The 18,375-nt window shown below is 41.0% G+C and overlaps 1 protein-coding gene and 1 long non-coding RNA gene across 2 annotated transcripts in view; both read left to right on the top strand.

The window, feature by feature from the left end:
- Window positions 1-5,300, top strand: part of tox3 (TOX high mobility group box family member 3) — a 55,956-nt gene extending 50,656 nt beyond the window's left edge. Inside the window, exons 5-7 of the mRNA XM_006641479.3 lie at window positions 698-925; window positions 1,138-1,218; window positions 1,872-5,300. Coding sequence (XP_006641542.2) covers window positions 698-925; window positions 1,138-1,218; window positions 1,872-2,717 — 1,155 coding nt within the window. The 3' untranslated portion in view covers window positions 2,718-5,300. The remainder of the gene's footprint in view (window positions 1-697; window positions 926-1,137; window positions 1,219-1,871) is intronic.
- Window positions 5,301-7,494: 2,194 nt separating this feature from the next.
- LOC138224362 (uncharacterized) lies at window positions 7,495-16,342 on the top strand. The gene is made up of 3 exons (XR_011182829.1): window positions 7,495-7,981; window positions 11,663-11,747; window positions 15,181-16,342. It is a non-coding gene; the product is annotated as an uncharacterized lncRNA (long non-coding RNA).
- The last annotated feature ends 2,033 nt before the right edge of the window (window positions 16,343-18,375 follow it).

Here is an 18,375-nt window from a genome sequence, read left to right as displayed (position 1 = left end):
AATCTTAAAGTCCACTCTACATTTCTCAGAGAGCCAGTGCAATTTACCCAAGCATTTTTTGTTTGCTAAAATGATTCTGCAGGACTCGGGATCTGAGTACTGAGTGTTCAGATCCTTAGAAGATACTCTAGTAGGAAAGAAGGCCTGAGCCGGCAGATGAGAAAGATCTGGGAGAAATTAATCGTTTTGTGCCTTTTAAAAGGCACGTAATTGACAGTTGCTCTCCATCACGCTTCTGAAGTCATTTTGCGCCACTCACAAATGTTTTGCACATGACCTGTTTATTTTCACCTGTTGTCTGTTGGCTTGAAACCACCTTTTTTTCTTCATAATATGAAAGCATTTTATACTCAATACAATATGAATACATGATTAAATATGCATATGCATTTTGCATTTTTTTCCACAATATTTCATAAGTCCAGCATGCAGTAGTGCACATTTATCTTAACTTCTGGGTTTCAGTGTAGTTTGTTACCTTGTGATCTTGCAATTTAATTCATCGCTTAATTCGTAATTGCAAGTTTGAACCCCCATAACAGATCGACAAACAGATGTATTTATATTATATATTTTATATGATATATATTTGAAAAATGTTGCCCTGTACGCAGAGAAACTGGAACACTGACTGAGAAGAGCAGAATTGAAGCTTTAGTGTTTTTGATTTTGCTGACCTTCTGAATCTGCGCTGTAGGCGATTGGAGAGAAGCGTCCTGCCCCGGACACTGGGAAGAAGCCCAAGACCCCCAAGAAGAAGAAAAAGAAGGACCCCAATGAGCCCCAGAAGCCTGTCTCCGCTTACGCTCTGTTCTTCAGAGACACCCAAGCAGCCATCAAGGGCCAGAACCCCAGTGCTACGTTTGGGGAGGTCTCGAAGATCGTGGCCTCCATGTGGGACAGCCTGGGGGAGGAGCAGAAACAGGTACCACACCCCCACACCTGTACAGACTGCAGGACACCTGTTTCAGACATCAGTACAGTCCATCCATCCATAAATCGTCTGGCCATTCCTGTATTAGGACTACAATATATGGCATGTAGATAATGATAAGCATGTGGATTTTGTTTTTCACAATAAGAACTCAAAGAAGTACTCTTCTGTTCTTTAATTGCCCTTTTTTTTGTGTCCCACAGGTCTATAAAAGCAAAACCGAAGCCGCCAAAAAAGAATATTTAAAAGCCCTCGCTGCCTATCGAGCCAGTTTGGTTTCAAAGGTGAGATATGCCAATATTCAGTTACCTTTTGCCGTAATGAGCCATCACTAATAAGCCTTTTAAAATGTTAAAAGCTACAGCAATAAAAACAGACCCTTGGCCTGTAATTAATGCATATCATATTGTGAACTATGACAGCATACAGTAGTTCACAGCTTGCTGTACAGTGTCCCTCCATTCCATTGGCTGTGCTCCAGGCTTGCATGACTTAATCTGTGCAAAGCTGCTTTCCCAGAGTACTGTGGTCTAGCAGTGGACAAAGGAAATTAGAAGACCCCTTTTTCATCCAATTGAGTGTCTGGAAGAATTTCAAAGGAGATGTGTTACATAAATATCTTATTTGGACATTTCCTTTTGATCTGAGATCTAAGATCCCAAAGTGCTTTGAATTTTGTAGCGATTCGTTGTAGACATGCACAAGAATTGCGATGGCTATAAAATATAAGAGCAAACTTCTTCATCCAAAGAAAAGGGTCAACAAATCTCTCCAGCTCTTCCTGGCAGTTTCTTTTTCTTCTAGGTTGTCCAAGTTACAATTGTTCTTTTTATATACATCTGCTTCATTAGCAAAGTTTCATTTGCATGTTTCCATAAACGATTCTATGACCAATCGGACATAAATGGGTTCTTTGGTTCTCCCCACCTGTCCACAGGCAGCTGCAGAGTCAGCTGAGGCGCAGACCATACGCTCCGTCCAGCAGACCCTGGCGTCCACCAACCTGTCCCCTTCCCTCATCTTGAACACCCCGCTGTCCCAGCACCCCTCTGTTTCTGCAGCAGCACAGGCCTTGCAGCAAGCCCTCCCTAGGGCCATCGCACCCAAACCACTGCAGATGAGGCTGTCAGGCAGCCAGATTGTCACCTCTGTTACTGTCTCTCCTCAAAACATGCCCACAAACATTCCCTCACCCCTGATCAGCCAGATAGGTGGGGGTATGGTGGGGGCGCCCCCTGCAGGAGTGGCTCAGATGAGCCCTCCCATGCAGCCTCCACAGCCACACCAGTTGCAGCACTTGCAGCAGCACCAACAGCAGCAGCAGCAGCAGCAGCATCTTCAGCAGCAGCATCTTCAGCACCAGCAGCTGCAGCAGCAGCAGATCCACCACCAGCAGATCCAACAGCAGATGCAGCATCAACATTTCCAGCACCACCTCCAGCAGCAGCTGCAGCAGCACCAGCACCACTTGCAGCAGCAGCAGCAGCATCAGCAGCAGCAGCAGCACCACATGCAACAGCAGCAGATGCAGTTGCAGCACATGCAGATGCAACAGCTGCATCAACAACAACTGCAGCAGCTCCAGCAGCAGCAGCAGCAGCAGCAACAACAACAGCCACATCCACCCCAGTCTTCCCCTCCCCAGCACTCCCCAGGAACGCCGCAGTCTGTGGGAGGCTCTGTAACCTTGGGCAGTCCTCAGTCCACCTCACAGCAGCAGCATCAGTCCCAAATACAAGCTCATGCCCAGGCCCAGGTGTTATCACAAGTCAGCATCTTCTGAGCCAAAATGAATTACAAAGAGGCGGAAACTAATAAAAGCATCATCCAAGTTGCTTTTCTAAGTTGCACTTAAGAAGTGTGTAAAAATAAAGTTTTACCAAGAACTGTCCATTGTTGTTGATGGATATGCAGACATAATGGGACAAGGCACTGAAACCAATTCTGTCTATAAAATAGGCTGGGAAACAGACAATGGGCTTATGTTTGTTCTCCACTCTTTGGAATGGAGTTGGGGCACATAACTGAGAGAACTTGCTGCAATGATCACTGGGAGACTTTGTATTCTTTTCTAATGGCAAAGCTTTATTTACACTGGTGTCGGTGTCTGTTGTGCTGCGTGAAAGGACAACCACGTTGGGTTTGGAGAGTCACTGTACCATGCGTGTGTAACCTGGATCTGCCGTGAATCTTGAGGGAAGCCCTTTATAAGATGGGGATCACAAGGACATGATAACTTACAGTACTGGTAACCAGTAATGCATCCAATGAAAAAATGGATGTTTTTTTTTTCTTTTCCACAGGCCAGTTCATTGTAAAGGTTGTGTTTTTGTTTTGGTTTTTTCAACATTCCAGCAGCTTTCTCTGCGTAGTACTGGCTGTCAGAGCTCCTAGTCCTAGGCTTGTTCTTTTTCAGCTCCCCCCAAAAAAACATGAGACAATACCTTGTCATTGGCATCCAAACTGGAGGAATTTGGAAAGAGTAATGCACATGTGCTCGAGGCAGAAGGAAGATCGGACAGATTTTAAAAACTGCCATAGACCATTCACGTCATTGTGTGTCTTTAAACTGTGATGGTAAACTACTGTAAGTTTCAAGGGGGGTGGGTGGGTATGTGGGTTGGGAAATCTGAAGCTCATTCACTCTAAGCCCAGAAACAGCACTCCAAATGGATCACCGTTTTAATGTATTTGTCTTTTGTTACCTCAGACTTTTAACGCTATCCTAAATTATGTTTATTTTTTTCAATTTTGTGTAAAAAAATGCAAATATTTTATGGTAATTGTAACTCACAGGTTCTAGTTCAATGGTCTCATGATCAGTGTATTTTTAAAACCGTATGGTCAGTACCATGTACTTATTGAAAGGAAAATGAAGACCTGTAGCAAAACCGTTTTGTTGCACTGTAAAAGCCACTTGAATAGGCGTGGAAATATTTAGTGCCAGCTGTAAAGAATTCCTTTAAGAATAAAAAGAAAAAAAGATGTACATTTTTTTTCGTATCACATGTTGTAAAGTTTTCATATGTGAAGCTTTAATATTCACATTGGTAACATGAACTGTGGATTACAACATCGCATAGTGCATTTACTGCTGTTTTATACTTTTTTATGAGTTACAATAGCAGCAATTAATTTGTTTGTATTTTGCTTAACAGAAAAAAAGAGAACTGCTTTTTTATCTTGCTATAGAATAAATACATTTCAGTAAAAAAACCCAAGTGTTTTTGAACTCTTACTAGGCAAATTTATTCTTGCTTATTTACAATGTAATATAGAGACCTTCCAGAACTGATATAATATGAATTGAGCCATAAAGTTTGTCAAATGCCAAGTATGCTTAATATTTCCTTTCGTGATCTTTGAGGTGTACTTGTTTGGGATTAAAATGGTAGGATAAAATTCCCCCCAAAAACCATACATTTAGTAACCCGTGACTTTCCAGTGTTCTGGTAACATGAGAGAATCTGAAGAGAAGATGTACAGTACATTTTCTTTTCATACAATAAACTTGTCAGGGAAACCGAACTCTAGGTGCTAAACAACATTATTGTTGCTACATTAAAATCTTTGTTTAATTTAGTCGCTATTCCTAAATCTCTGCACGGGCAGTATTGAGCATTGTGGAGCCCACAGCCTAAATGCCATTGTTTAATTTGCCTTTTTTTTTTGTTTCCAAGATGTTCTCCAAATCGGTCTGCTCTCTCTGAAAAGGTGTAGAGGGAAGGGAAGGAGAGGCACACTGATGCCCATAAAACCACAAGACATATGTAACGCAGCTGCTTGGTTTCTTGTGTCTTGTAGCACGACTTGATTTGAACACTGTTTAAAATAAAAGTGAACACTGCCCTGGTGTATTTTGGAAATACCTGTAGGATAAAGTGTTTTAATATTTTTTTATTTTGAAATTTGGTGACGAGACCGTAATGATTCTCTGAATTCAGTAGAGTTGCAATTCCCTTCTCCCCTGCATGATTAATTACAGCATCTGTCCTGTCAAAAGCTATAGTGAAGAGGTCTGGAGAAAAACTGCAAATACGCTCTGGCAACAATCTTAAACCGCTTATGATAAAATGAAAATTAAAAGCAGCGAGTGTTGTACATGACCTGAATCTTAATAGAGGGTATGGGAGAATGTTAAAGTAGGTGTCCATGACTACCAAAACACGAGACTTAAAAACACACAATAATGAGGCTCTGGGAAATGGCATTTATTATTCTGAACAGATTTATGTTGAAGGGTATTAATAATGCATGCTGCTTTTGTTATTCCATAACCCTTTAGCATTGTGTTCACTGTGTACAAATATTTCACAGCAAGGGTTGTATTTTTGGGACTGTTCAATAAAACCAAGTTACAAATGTGTTTTTAAAAGCATTTTTATATGAGCCCTCTGTGTAAAACGAATAGAACCAAAACATTTCTAGCTTCTCTATAAAACGGGAGGAGGAGACCAGATCCTGCAGTTGACCGAAAAAGATTTGCGTTTTTGATTTGCTTTCTCCTATTTTTTCTCTAATTAAAGGAAACAATCTTTGTAACCCATTTAAAACTGACAACACTTCTCCTGGGGTTAAAATAATTGGTGTGACTTAAAAAAAAACATGCCATCAGGGCTATTAGAAGACTAGATGCAATAAATTATCCAGCGTAATTTGAATGAAAATAGTGCCATGATCTCAAGAACACAATAGATACACTCGGAGTCGTTTTCATATGGTTTAAATGACTTCACACAGCAACGTAACCTTTTTCATTGTTTCATTTAATGAACTTTTTTGTTTCCTTTCTAAATCATTGGCGAAACATCCAGAGAAGGCCAGGGGAGAGCAGGAAGAGGCTGGCTGGAGAAGTGTCTTTTTTTCCCCCGATTTAACATGGTGCTGTGTTCCTCTCTCTCAGTGCACACATACAATGGTGCTGGAACAATACCCCGCTGCTGCTGACCCGGAGAGTGGGGGCTTGAGTCTGCAGCCCGGCTTCTCCCCCACAGCCCCTCTCTGAAAAACGAGCCCGCCTTGCCAGTCTGTAATTAATGCTTGTCCCCTGCTCTGCGCACGCAGACTGAACCCACGGCTCTAACGCCTGCTCTTTCTCGTAGCTGGTGGAAGATTGCTGGCGGCATTTCAATTCGATGTTCGAATAAATTGCATTTGTATAGAAAAGGACGATCTGATCAGGTCAGAATGGTTATACTCGCCGTAAATAAAAAAGACACGTCTTAAATTCTGTTATTATAATGCTTGTAATCTCTTAATCTCTCCAATGCTCCTTATCAAGACATTAAATGATGTGGATTGTGTACCAAAGTGAAAATAACCAAGAGCGACAGGCTGTGAATTTCCAGTCTTAACTGGAGGCTTTGTCGCATGACATTTAGCCAATTATTATACGCAGAAGTACTGTTCTTTAATGTTTGCTGTAAACAGGTTTGCCTTTTTTTCTTTGCAAAAACGCAGCAGTGTTCTAAATAATTATGTTTACGTGCCATGAGGCTGCCCCAATAGGTTCAATCCAGGAAGAAACCAGCCGCTGTATGGGGATTACAAACCTACCAGCCTCTCGTGTGGCACACTATCACATGTTCCCTGCCTTAAGGAGAAGATGGCCGCTGCCATCACTGTCTTAACAGGCTGAAAGATTCATAGACGTTTTGGGATGCATTAGAACATTATCCTTCAATTCTTTCTTCCTTTGCAAGTATAGAACTCAATACCACCATGCTCAAGTCATGCCCCATGCTCAAGGGGTAGGCCAGATGTGCAGAGTGGAAACCCAATGTTCCATTTTGTACTAGTCAAAAGGAAGGCGCTCAGGGGATGTGGCTGGAGTATGTGGACTGGAAATGAAAAGTAAATTACATTTAGTCATGTGCAACAAAAAGTATGGCACTGCTCACAACATAAGGATATAAGAGAGGTTAGAAGGAGGAGGATGTTCAGTTCAGCGGTTTTGTTTAGTTGCTAGATGTTTAGTGTTAGAAATTGCTTCCACAATCTAATACATTATGCAAAAGACCTGGTCTCCCTCCTTTTATCGTTTTCCTCTTTGGGGGATTTTTAAAAGGTCTAGAAGCGAAGACGTGGTGCAGGGGGAAGGCAAGTACAGGGTTAGGGAGTGTTGGAGTACTGAACAGGACTGTTCTTGGTGAAAAAAAAAGTGACGGTTTGATCTTTTCTCAATGGAGGGGTGGGAAAACGGTTAAACCAATAAAATAAACAAGCCTTAAAAAAGCCAAAGCTGTTTTGTGATTGCATTATGTCTATCATAAATTTACACTAAATTGCTGATTTACCTGTGCATCTTTTGCAATCATGGCCGATAGGATGTGGTCACAATAAGGAAGTGAAAGGTTTGGCAAAAATCAGTGTTGTTTCTTGTTGTTTTGAAAGCAATAACAGCCAGAACTGTGGTAATGACCCCATTATAGCTTTGAAGATCTGATTGGGTCACATTTGTTTTTCAAAACTGCAAAAAGGCTAAAGTTCTCTTAAGTAAAAGATGTTGAATCTAATTGGCTGATGTAGTCACCTGTATGATGTTGAAAAACCTTATTGGTCCAATCACCTGCACTTGACCTTTTACATGTATTTAACTGGAGCAGTTGTACATATAATCACAAAGCATCATGGGATTGCTACCTCAAATACTTGAAAAGATCAGCCACTGAAAACATTAGCTGTGACTGAAAAAAAAAAAACAAGATTCTGCAACAGATTTTTACATTAAGTAAAATCTGTTCCAGAACAGAGTGTAGTCAGATTTAAACTGAGGTCATCTTCAATAAAATCGAGCTGATCTCCTTTGAACACAACTCCAAAACAAAATGGCTGACACTGTTACAGCTGCTCTGGATCCAGTAGAAACAACAAAACAGAAACTACAAGCCTGTTAAACTCCAAGCCCCCTCTGGCTCGTGTGGATGTAGCAGACCTTGAAACCTGCAAGACGAAAGGAAGTACACAAGGCAGCTGGGAGGAGAGGCCATGGAGGAGCTCTGACCTGTGAAAAATGGGAAACTGATCTTCACTGAGTCTCACCTGCCCGTGAGTATCGGGGCTTATCTCTGGGACCTCATTGTAAGGCTGTTGTACCATGTTATGATGTAGAAAATTGTTATGTAGTATCCATAGTGTGCTTGGGCATTCCTCTAGCTACAGATACTTTTGCTAACATCACCTTGTACAGTTCTCTACATCTTTAGTGTATTTTCTAAAATCAAGCCTCTAATCCAGCTGCATGCCCGCTTTAGTGTTTTTGTGACAGTGATGTGTTGTGGCAGTGCCCCCCAGTTCACTGAAACAAAGGTTGAGCTAATCCTCTTCACTCTCCATGCACAATTCTTGTGAACGGAAGAGTCTTTTTTTCTGTGCTACTGACCCCAGAGTCTTGACTACGAAATGGGATCTGTACCCCGTGAGTCCTGCAAGGATTAATAAAGGAGAAGGGTTCTTTGTCCAAGGGTAGATATGGATGTATAAATAAAGGTACTGTACATAAGCAGAAATTTTGAAAAGCTTATTCTACTTTTATAGGTTATGCTGTGAAGTATGACTCTATTATGTAACAGGAAAGTTCTAATTATAACAACCATAAAGATCAACATAATTTTTTTGTTTTCCAAAGACCAGCCACAGTCATGCTTAATTCCATGAAATGAAAAAAGACAAGTGCACCTAGATGTTGTGTCTGTCCTAGAAGGGAACACATCTGTGAAGCCTATATATATATATCAGGAGAGTCGGTTGGCGGGATAAATTCATCAGCCAGTAAAATCCATTTCAGCACACAGCAAAGCGTAAAAGGTCAATCAGCTCAATTCTTTAAAGAAGACAGGTGGCATGAAGAAATGACAAAGTGAGCTAGATGTACATTGAAAAGATACAACTGACAGTGTCCTAAATATTTACTATACACTTATGTAGCTGCGAGGTTTGAGCTAACTTATTATTCTTCTGGTTGTTGCACTGTTAGAAATGCAGTGGTGCATGAAATGATGATGTCTAGCTGCTTAAAATGAGCTGAGGCAGCTGAGAATCAAAAGCATGCGAGGGAGTCTTTCAGCCACCCTGGTCAGCCCTCCTCCGGGTCAGCAGCCATACATTACGAGGGTTGCCTGTCAGGGGCTTGTGTCTGATGCAAATGATGCACCAAGTCGACAATAGAAGAAGAAAGAGTAACTTGAAGGTCTGTGGGCTGAACACAAAGGCTTTAACGTGACCCACTTCCCTGCAGCATTCTTCTTCCTGGATAATGGGGAAAAGGGATTAATAAGAATATCATATCACTGTCCACAACTTTTGTTATTGAGCGTAATGCCGATCAAGTAGTTCAGATGTGACTGCTTGCTTTGTGATGGGTTGGGCTCGTGGAAAATCCACGGGAGGGTTTTCAGTGTGTTTCAAATGCGCGGCTCAAGGCGGAAGCCGAGATCCATTTTCTTTTGCTTTTGCTGGGGCTGGTTTTAGAAGTAATCAAGTGAGTTCTCTCTTTACCTTAGGAGCTTTCTTTTTTTCGTTTTCACCACCGTGCTGGCCCTAGAGGGTTAAAGCGCATTACCTCGCGATCCGCCTTGGCGATACTCACTGGAAGAACGCAGGGCGTCTCTCGGGCCTTTGCCGGGTTGGTAAAAGTGCAGAATGGACGGCGATGGACGATGCCCGGCTTCATTTTCAGTCCTCCTTTACCACCTGACCCATTGAAGTCTGAAGCCTCTTCTAGACAAATGGATTAAATATTTCACGTCTAGCTGCAGCTTGGGTGCCTAGATTGCTAAGTGCGTGCAAGCCCCCGTTGCCCACTTCACTAAATATTTTTCCACACCGGACTTGCGCCTAACCTTTCTTTACCCCCTTTTGTTTGGCTTTTCTTTCACAACAGCTGTTATCATCGGTTTTTGGTCAGCTGTGATTGCTCGAGGCAAAATAGGAGCAGATGGTGTTTTGCTATGCATGAATGGAGAGTTAGAAGAGTTTGGATTGAATAGGCCAAGTTTGAATGGTGTCTATGCAGCACCTGCCCCCTTTAGCAGCAAGAACACATCATAGTAGCATGATCTGTCTCAGTCTCCCTACAGTCAGATGGGAAAAAAGGGGAACCTTGTTGGATTTTGTCCATATTTATTGATCTTCCTCAGAGCAGTGGCATAATGCGGTACACAGTCAATTTGAGTTAATTGGATATGACACAGCATGTACATGTAATCTATCATTGTGGTCTCCTGGTACACTTTATCAGTTTTGTTGCCATAGTAACATGTGAGCTCAGTAATAACTTACATTAATAGGCTAAGTAAGTTGCAATAGAAAGCAATTTCTGAGTTGGATTTTGCAAAGGAAATAAAGCCTCACAGTAATGATGAAGGGAACTGGTTATGAGGGAGTGCCAGTAGGGTAAAATAAACATCATTTTAATGGTCCTGGCAACAAAACAAAAGGAAATCATTCTATATATTAGTGTAATGGTGGAGATATGCTTCAGCCTCTGGTGTTTAATGTTCTATTACGATGTACCCAGCTTAGTGTAATCACTACATTAGTGAGATTGCTTGCAGTGTCTTTAGCAGCATTGGAAAAATGCGACATAATTATCTATATACAGGGGTGAATGTGTGTTTATACAGTAGGTGGGTGTGTGTGGAAAGAGGAATTCGAAGCAAATAGCAACTCTCTGTAGGGAACAAACGCAAATTGCAAGTAAATGGCAAACTCCACTTACGTGTGGAATCTTCCTTTGTCTTGAAATGCTATCCTCTAATTCAGAACTGAAGGAGGTTTGAAAAACACCACCAGAACAGGAGTTGAGGTGCCTTGGTGAACGTGTGCATGTGATCAGACTGCCGAGTGCCCTCAGGAGTGCCTGTTTCCAACCGTTTCCAGTGCGGAGTTATATGATTTGATTGCGGGTCTGCAGTACTTTCTTTATTTTGCAGTACATTGAGAGTTTAAGTGTTTATACAGTGACCTTTTAAAGGTCGACACTGAGGAAACTTTCCTTTACCGGATTTAAGGAATTTGGTCTTGTTTCGGCAGGCTCTGTAACCTTTCAGAAAGCTAACAAACACAGAAGGGGCTTAACAGGACAGAAAGGGAAAGAATTAAAGAAAGGGGAAACGTGGCACTTCCTGCTGAGGACGAGCCCGGCACCTGGAGTCCCACATGGACTGAGAGTGAGGGGTCCATGATTTGGAGAAGGCAAGGGGTGTATTCAAATGAAGGAAAGAAGTGGGAGAATTAAACAAGCCTTCTTTCACTGAAGGTATTTCAACATGGAAACAAAAGAATAAATCCAAATATTTCAAAAACTCCCCAGACAGCTGCTGCCTGGTGAATTGGGATGGGGGGGGGGCTGATGATTTTGGTGAAGTACCACATTAACTACAGTTTTGGTCCATAATTATAGTTGCTGGCAAGACAAAGCTGAATATAAATTAGATGGCAGAATGGGACCAGGGCAGAGTATGACTGTGCTATTCTGAATCTTAATTAATTTGGAATGTTGTGTATATTTCTTTAGTCAGACCTCATGGAAATGTGTTTTGTGAGTGTGTTACAGTGTAAAACTTTCACATTTCTTTCATACAGTATGGTCAGCATGACAGTGCAGGTACTGTAGCAAACCAATCTTGTTTCCCATTGGAAATAGAGGAGATATCTAAAGTCTTTCTACAAAATTGGCCATTATCTTTCACTGCACTGTGATCTGCATTTCCTTCTTTTGTCTTGCAGAAAAGCTGGAGAACAAAAAGGCCAGCAGCTGTTTTGGCATCTCTTTATTTCTCTCTCTCAGTGGGGAAAATTGCTTCACTCACAAGTAAGTCTTGTGAGTGGCTTTCATTAAAATACAACATAGGAATGAAACGAATGATTTTTTAATGCATTGCAGAAATAATTTCTTCTTGTTTGTCAGCATTGCAATAATATTTACATTGGAGCACATCAAACTGTTTGGGAAGAGATGTTTGAAACTGTGTTTGCATTGTCAGAAATATTAATTCAGACTTCCAAACAAAATGTCTCATTTTCTACTAGGGTTATCTCTCTATCTTCGGCCTTGGAAAAACATTAACATTTAACTCCTTGAAATTTCCGGGTTATTTGCAAGAACTATAAGCATTAAATCCATGTCCAGGAGAACCCTTGCACTGTACATCATGCAGATAAACGCAGTACTATTCAGCACGCTGTCTCCTTTGGAAAACAATCTTAAATTGAATTAAAACTAGAGGAGAGGTAACAGCTCAAACATTTTGTTTCTACTTGTAATGAGAAAGCAAGAACTTCCATTCGCTTTGATGGGCATGAGTTGCATTAACATTCACAGAGCTTTCCCAATCTGTTGGTGTGGACTGGTTCTTTTTCAGCCAAAGTCTCCAAATCAAAGATAGTGAAGGACAGCCTGGATCGTCCTTCAAATAGTGAAAGAGGTTTTCTTCAGGGGTGACTGCAAAATAAACCCCAAGCAGCATGATCGCTCAAAAACAAAAATGAGAATGTTTCCGTAATTGGAGGTGTTAATTGCTGTCTGAAAAACGTGTGCTTGCTTGTATCGTCTCCTTTCCTGAAAGCACATTCTTGACTTCAGGATGCAATACAGATACCTATGCAAAAAAAAAAGTCCAGGTTAAGAACGCCTAACTATCTTGTTAATAAATAATTAAGTAAGTTTAACATCCAGAAGGTCAGTTCAAGGACTTACATATTTATTTATTCAAGTGGGTGGAGCCTGATCAGAATGATTTGATTTCTGAACTTGCATTTCTACAGCAGGTCTGAGTTGGAATGGTCCATGACGTCTTCAGTCCTCAAAAAACAGAGAACATCTGAGAACTCCTGTTAATATAACTTACTATGCTATACAGGTCTAGAGTAGGGTGTTCTCAGAGAATTTAGTAGTGGGCTGAAGGCATTGTGCCTGTTACTCTGAATGTTCATCACCCATGCAGTTCAGTTCCATTTACATTGCATGTTCTGTGCCTGTAGGAATCTCAGGCAGCATCTTCCAAGAACTGTCTGTGGACCTTCCAATGTGCAAACAGCTGAGGCCTAGAACTGTGATGATGAAAGGTCTCCATAAAGGCGTACAAGTTGCTCAATTATCAAGGTTTTGCACTTTCAAATCTCACCAGCTGCAGCTCTTGTTCTAATTATCAGCTGTGTTCCTCGTACTGCAGACCTCTAAGGTCATTTTTCAAGGTCTTATTTCATGCTTTAGCCAGACATCTCTTTGTGTGCATGTGTATCCAGAGATGGCAAACAGTATGTTCTGTTTTGCAAACATGCTGGGTAGGATATCATATATACTGGGGGGAAAAAAACAGAACATGCCTTTATTCTTTATTATTTAGGGTGATTTGTCTGCAAAACTGAACACAGTCCCCACAGTTTTATCTATTTAATGCAGAAGCAGCATTCATTATTTCTTTGCCGGGAGGTCAGCCTCTCTTGAGGAGAACAAGTGTGGGTTGTGTTTCTGTCAAAAGAGGTTTAGTGCTTGACCCCAGAATTCATTCAGTGCCCAGAGTGATCCATTGTTTATATTCTCTCATTGTTTGTACATTACAGAGTGAGGGGCCAGAGCAGGGTAGCCAGCTTGCAGTTTGTATGCAGACACAGTACCCTTCTGACCACCTTCCAAGATCCAAACCTCTGGGCGTTTGAATATTGCATGTAAAAGCTGCCTACAGTACCTGCGCTCCGAGAGCACACTGGAGTGGACAAAGACAAACCTAGCACTGAATTGCGCAGAGCTGCTCATGGATAATTTTTCCACATGACTCTCAATAGTAATAAAATAATTGCCTTCACCATGTTACAGGATACCATTGTAATAACGTTTTTGGATAAATAATGTATACAATATTTTTGTCTTTTCTAACTGGGAGAATTTTGATTTTTTTCCTTAAGGAAATCCAATACTACTCGCACACAACCTAGTATTCAAGAGCTGTGTGCTTATTCTTCAAAAGATGTGGACTGGTTATTTCCAGTGGGGCTGCCAGCTCTCCTTCAGCAGCATGGTTCAAGCTGTGGTTTTATCAGCCCCTGACCTATTCTATTTCTGATGAGATATTTTATTAATGGTAATTAATGTTGTGAGCGCTTGTGGTTGTCTGTCTGTGGCGAGTGTGAGTGCAGAGAAGAACATTGGCTGCTCTTTTCTTTTAATTTAAAGGCGGCCATGAAAAGCTACTACTGAGTACAGCGTTACCTTTGTCTCCTCGTTTTCACTGTGACCTCGAAGTTACTGGTATCGGCACTTCAGTTCATTTGTAAACGCTACAGCTTCTTAGGCGATCGATAGTGTACATGTGTTTAATTATACTCTCACACTGAAGTCACTTTCAATCCTTATCCTCTCTCTCTCTCTCTCTCTTGCTCTTGCTCTTAGTGGCTGTTCGTTCGTGGATGATGGCGTATCATTTATAACGGCTAATGAATAACAGATTACAAATGCCACCTAATGAGCAGGCCAGCAGTAAGAAGAGAGGAAATAAAGGCAGTGTGCGAACACTTCAATATACAACTTGAAACAGTTTAATCAGTGAGTGCTGGCAATCTGTCTTTTTGTAGGACGAAATGGGGGAGGAGGTCAGTCTATTTATCATATTGGCCCTAATGTGCTAATTCTGTGTTCATAATCTGTCGCGGCATCATCGATCACTGTCAAATTGACAGAGCCTGCCCCCCCACCCTCTTCACATAGAGGGTCACACATTCTCACTTTGGAAAATTCGGAATTGTGTGACTTCGCGCAAACGCAAATGAGCAAAACCCTGTCATTGCTGATTAATGGAAACTGCACAGCACTTTTCAAAATTGTATTGTGCTCATTTCTTTTGGTCAGAGAGTATTTAAAAAGACACGGTTCATGAACCTTTTGTTCTTTAATAGAGCTACCTGAATCGCCACAAGCAATTATCTCTTGCTTAATCTAAATCGGCCCTGTGAGAAAATAGAAATCACGGCAAACTAAATTGCAGCAAAACAAATTTGCACTTTTAACCTATGCTTACCAAAATATCCTTTCAGATATCCTAAATTGAACGGATGCTTGTGTACCTTACACTACGATTTTTGTAGGTAATACGGGTTGTGATTTAAAACGCCTATGAGGTTTTGTGGAGATGTATGCCTGTAAGTTATCTCATAATTTTGTGGGCACCACATTGTTCATTTCTAGACCCAGAACTTCTTTATTCATCTGGACATTAGTTGGCGTTTCTGCGTGCACGTTTGTTTTGTAGGTTTTAGCCAAGAGTCACAGCATCGTAACCAGGGAGTGAAGGAGACCGTGCACAGCCTCGAACAAAGGGCTCCCATTCTGGAGGAAAAACAACCCCCCCATGCTTGAGAGGCAGGTGCTGCAGCTCGGGAAGAAGGAAGGTGACAAAGCAGATTCAGCAGCGGAAGGTCTTGCTCACACGTGCTCTGACCTTTACTCCAGCTATGGGAACAGTACCCAGTACCTCGCGAGGTGAACTACATTAAAAAGTAAATAGAGGTGCTTTCTGAAAAGGTCAAGACACATGTTTCACTAAAATCTAATATTAGTCTGTTGGTCCGGAGACCTTTCTTCTGTGAAATGCTGGGCAGAGGTAATGCTAAAAAAAGGAATGAGCACTGAGGTGTTGGTGAGTGTTTCGGTGGGGGGAGAGTCACAAAAGAAGCACAAAATTAATGTACTTGAAGTGCCTGAGCAGTGGGGCAACAGCAGCAGAGGAAGAGCAGTAGTTCACAGAACAGAGACGTCCTGGCGTGTGCACAGGTCTGTTCAATGTTTTCGTCTGAATGTGAATACACTAGGGGAGGTATTTGTTCCTGCAACAGGGCTTGTTCTCTGTGGCGCTTAAATGCTCTCCTAGTGTGTGTGTGAGTTTTCTCTGGGTGCTCTGGATTACTCCTGCTTCTGCTTGGCCAGCTTGTCTCTGCACGGTCGCTGTGCGTGTCCTGCAATCGACTGGAATCCTACCCAGGGTGGCAAGGATAGACTTCAGGGATAGACTCCATGTTGCTGTGAATGTCCTCATGAAAAAGATTTCTGATGATTAATGGCCTGTTATTACCGCATAGTTTTTAACAGTAATACTTCACAAAACATTCATTTAATGTTACAAATACATACGGAAAATTATACAAGGTTAAAGTGCAGGAATCCATACATGGTAGACCAGTAGTAAACTGTAACAAGGCAATAGCAACACAAGATAACACTTACACTTATAGAATTACATGTGATATGCTGGTACGAAGGCAGATCTCCTGTAAAGCACACAGACTATTGGGATGTTCTGCCTACACAAATTACACGTACTGTACATGTAAGAGTTAGAGAGTCAATTGGCTGTTGGCCTAAGTTCTTCTGTGTCATGGTTTACTGTGATGATCCTGCATTTGACAAATTTTCTCAATTCCTTTCAGCAGTCCGCATGGTGATTGTCAACAAAAGCCAATCAACAGATGGGGTGCATCGGGAGGAGAGGAGATGGAATCAGTACTCTGTTGGCACTTGGGGTGCTCAGCCACAGTGGTCAACTTAAATTCTATTCAGAGTAAATTGTCAGGACCTTGTTAGCAGTCCAGCAAATCATTCCTTATATCTTTGCCCATGGGAATGGTAATAAAGTCCAGTTTTGTTGTCACAGTACTAGTCACACCTGATGTTTTGTATTTATAGAGAATAATGTTATTGCATCACATCTTGTAGTGAGGATATACATCCTTGCAGTGTGTATTGTGCTACAAAGTGAAAAGGTTTCACCTTTGTTTTAAATCACCCTGTATTTGTAGGAATTTATAGCCAACAAAAGCATTAAAGACCAATGAGAGATTTTTTTTTTTGTAAAGCATCTCATGTGAATTCAGTGTAGTAATGTTGTCTAAAGGAATGACCTTGAATGTCTGGTTTGTATGCATGATATGTGTATGTTTAAAAAAAACAGGGCTGCAGAGGCTTCATGTAATAAATCTGCACTATAGAAAGAAAAATGTTTTTGCGGCTGCTGTATAAAATATACTTGTGTAGCATTTGGAGATCCTCTGGAAAGTCTTCTTAGGCAATAAATAATTCTCTGGCCTTGGACTTCAAAACACCTTGCAGAAGTGAATGGTAAATATCAAGTTAATGAATCTTTAGAGAAATTCTTGTTTGAAGTGCCTGCTATTTTCTTGGCGTAAGGAAAAATCACGCAGATAAAATCTCAGGTCCAGTACAAACCATGCCAACAGCTCAGTGAAAAGATTTTGCAAACACTGAAAATTCAAGTTCCAGAAACTGTACAATCAATACAACATGCCACTTTCTAAAGTCACCTGAAACTGCATGGCTAAATCTCTTAAGATATAAAAGGCCACAGATGCTGTGCAATGTAATAATGTAATGAAAAATGCAATATATTTTTTATCATTATTATTATTATTTTCCTCAAGATATGGTTTCATTATTATTTGGTTTAAGGAGATTCTTTATTGATTCACTGCTATGATTCTGAACAAGCATTTCTTTCTACATTGCAACTGATAATTTTAATTTTCTGTTTTCAGTGTAATAAAAATTGACATGAGAGTCTGCCTCAGGGAGAGGCCTCTAATGAGAAAATGAAATTAGTTTTTCAGTTGGCTGATCAGAAACATTGTATACATAATAATCAAGCATTTATTTGAGTTTTTTGTTAGGACATTATAAATAATATAAACCACAGGCCTACTTGAAAATGGTTTGTCTGATTTTTCATGTTCATAGTTAACCTTTAATGCAGTAAGAAAAAAAAACAGGCCATATGTCGTTCTTTGAAACAGTTTGATTTAAAAAGCTACTGTCTTGAGTTTACACTATTTTCTGTTCTTGGGACTGGTTCTGCCAAACAAAAACAGAGAGGTTCATTATGGGAATGTGAATATTAATAAGCTCTTGCTATTTCACAATGCTAGAAAAGGACCATCTGAGAAGGTGTAGACAATGTCAAGATCAGCCATGGACAGTTACCCTGTATATCACACTTATTAGGGTTTATCAGCATGACGCAATAAACTTTGACCAGTGTGACACTGACTTTGACACTGCTAAACTACCAGAAGTCATGAATATTCACCCATCTCATAATACTGTACATGACGACTGACTGCACTGAGAAGGCACCTTGTAACCCTGAAAGATATTTGGTAGATAGAGTTGTAATCACAGTACCAATTAGTAGAAGGTTTCTTTCTCATGATGTGAGGAATTTCAGGAACTAAAGGTTATGTTTCATCTAAGGTTTTGACCAGCACTCTTCAGGGACAGACCCTGCATGCTGACCCACACATCCCAGGACCTAGAGAAGAGCCAGTGCTTTAGTTTTTACTTCCGTTAGATCTCTACCGATGGAGATCATGACTAGCTCACATTGTGACGGTGCTATTTGTTGTATTATAGCTGTAACAGAGCGTAGATATTGGTCCAC

The sequence above is a fragment of the Lepisosteus oculatus genome, chromosome 20, assembly GCF_040954835.1.
Source record: "Lepisosteus oculatus isolate fLepOcu1 chromosome 20, fLepOcu1.hap2, whole genome shotgun sequence".
NCBI classification, from domain to species: domain Eukaryota; kingdom Metazoa; phylum Chordata; class Actinopteri; order Semionotiformes; family Lepisosteidae; genus Lepisosteus; species Lepisosteus oculatus.
This window is presented reverse-complemented; position numbering and strand designations above follow the sequence as displayed.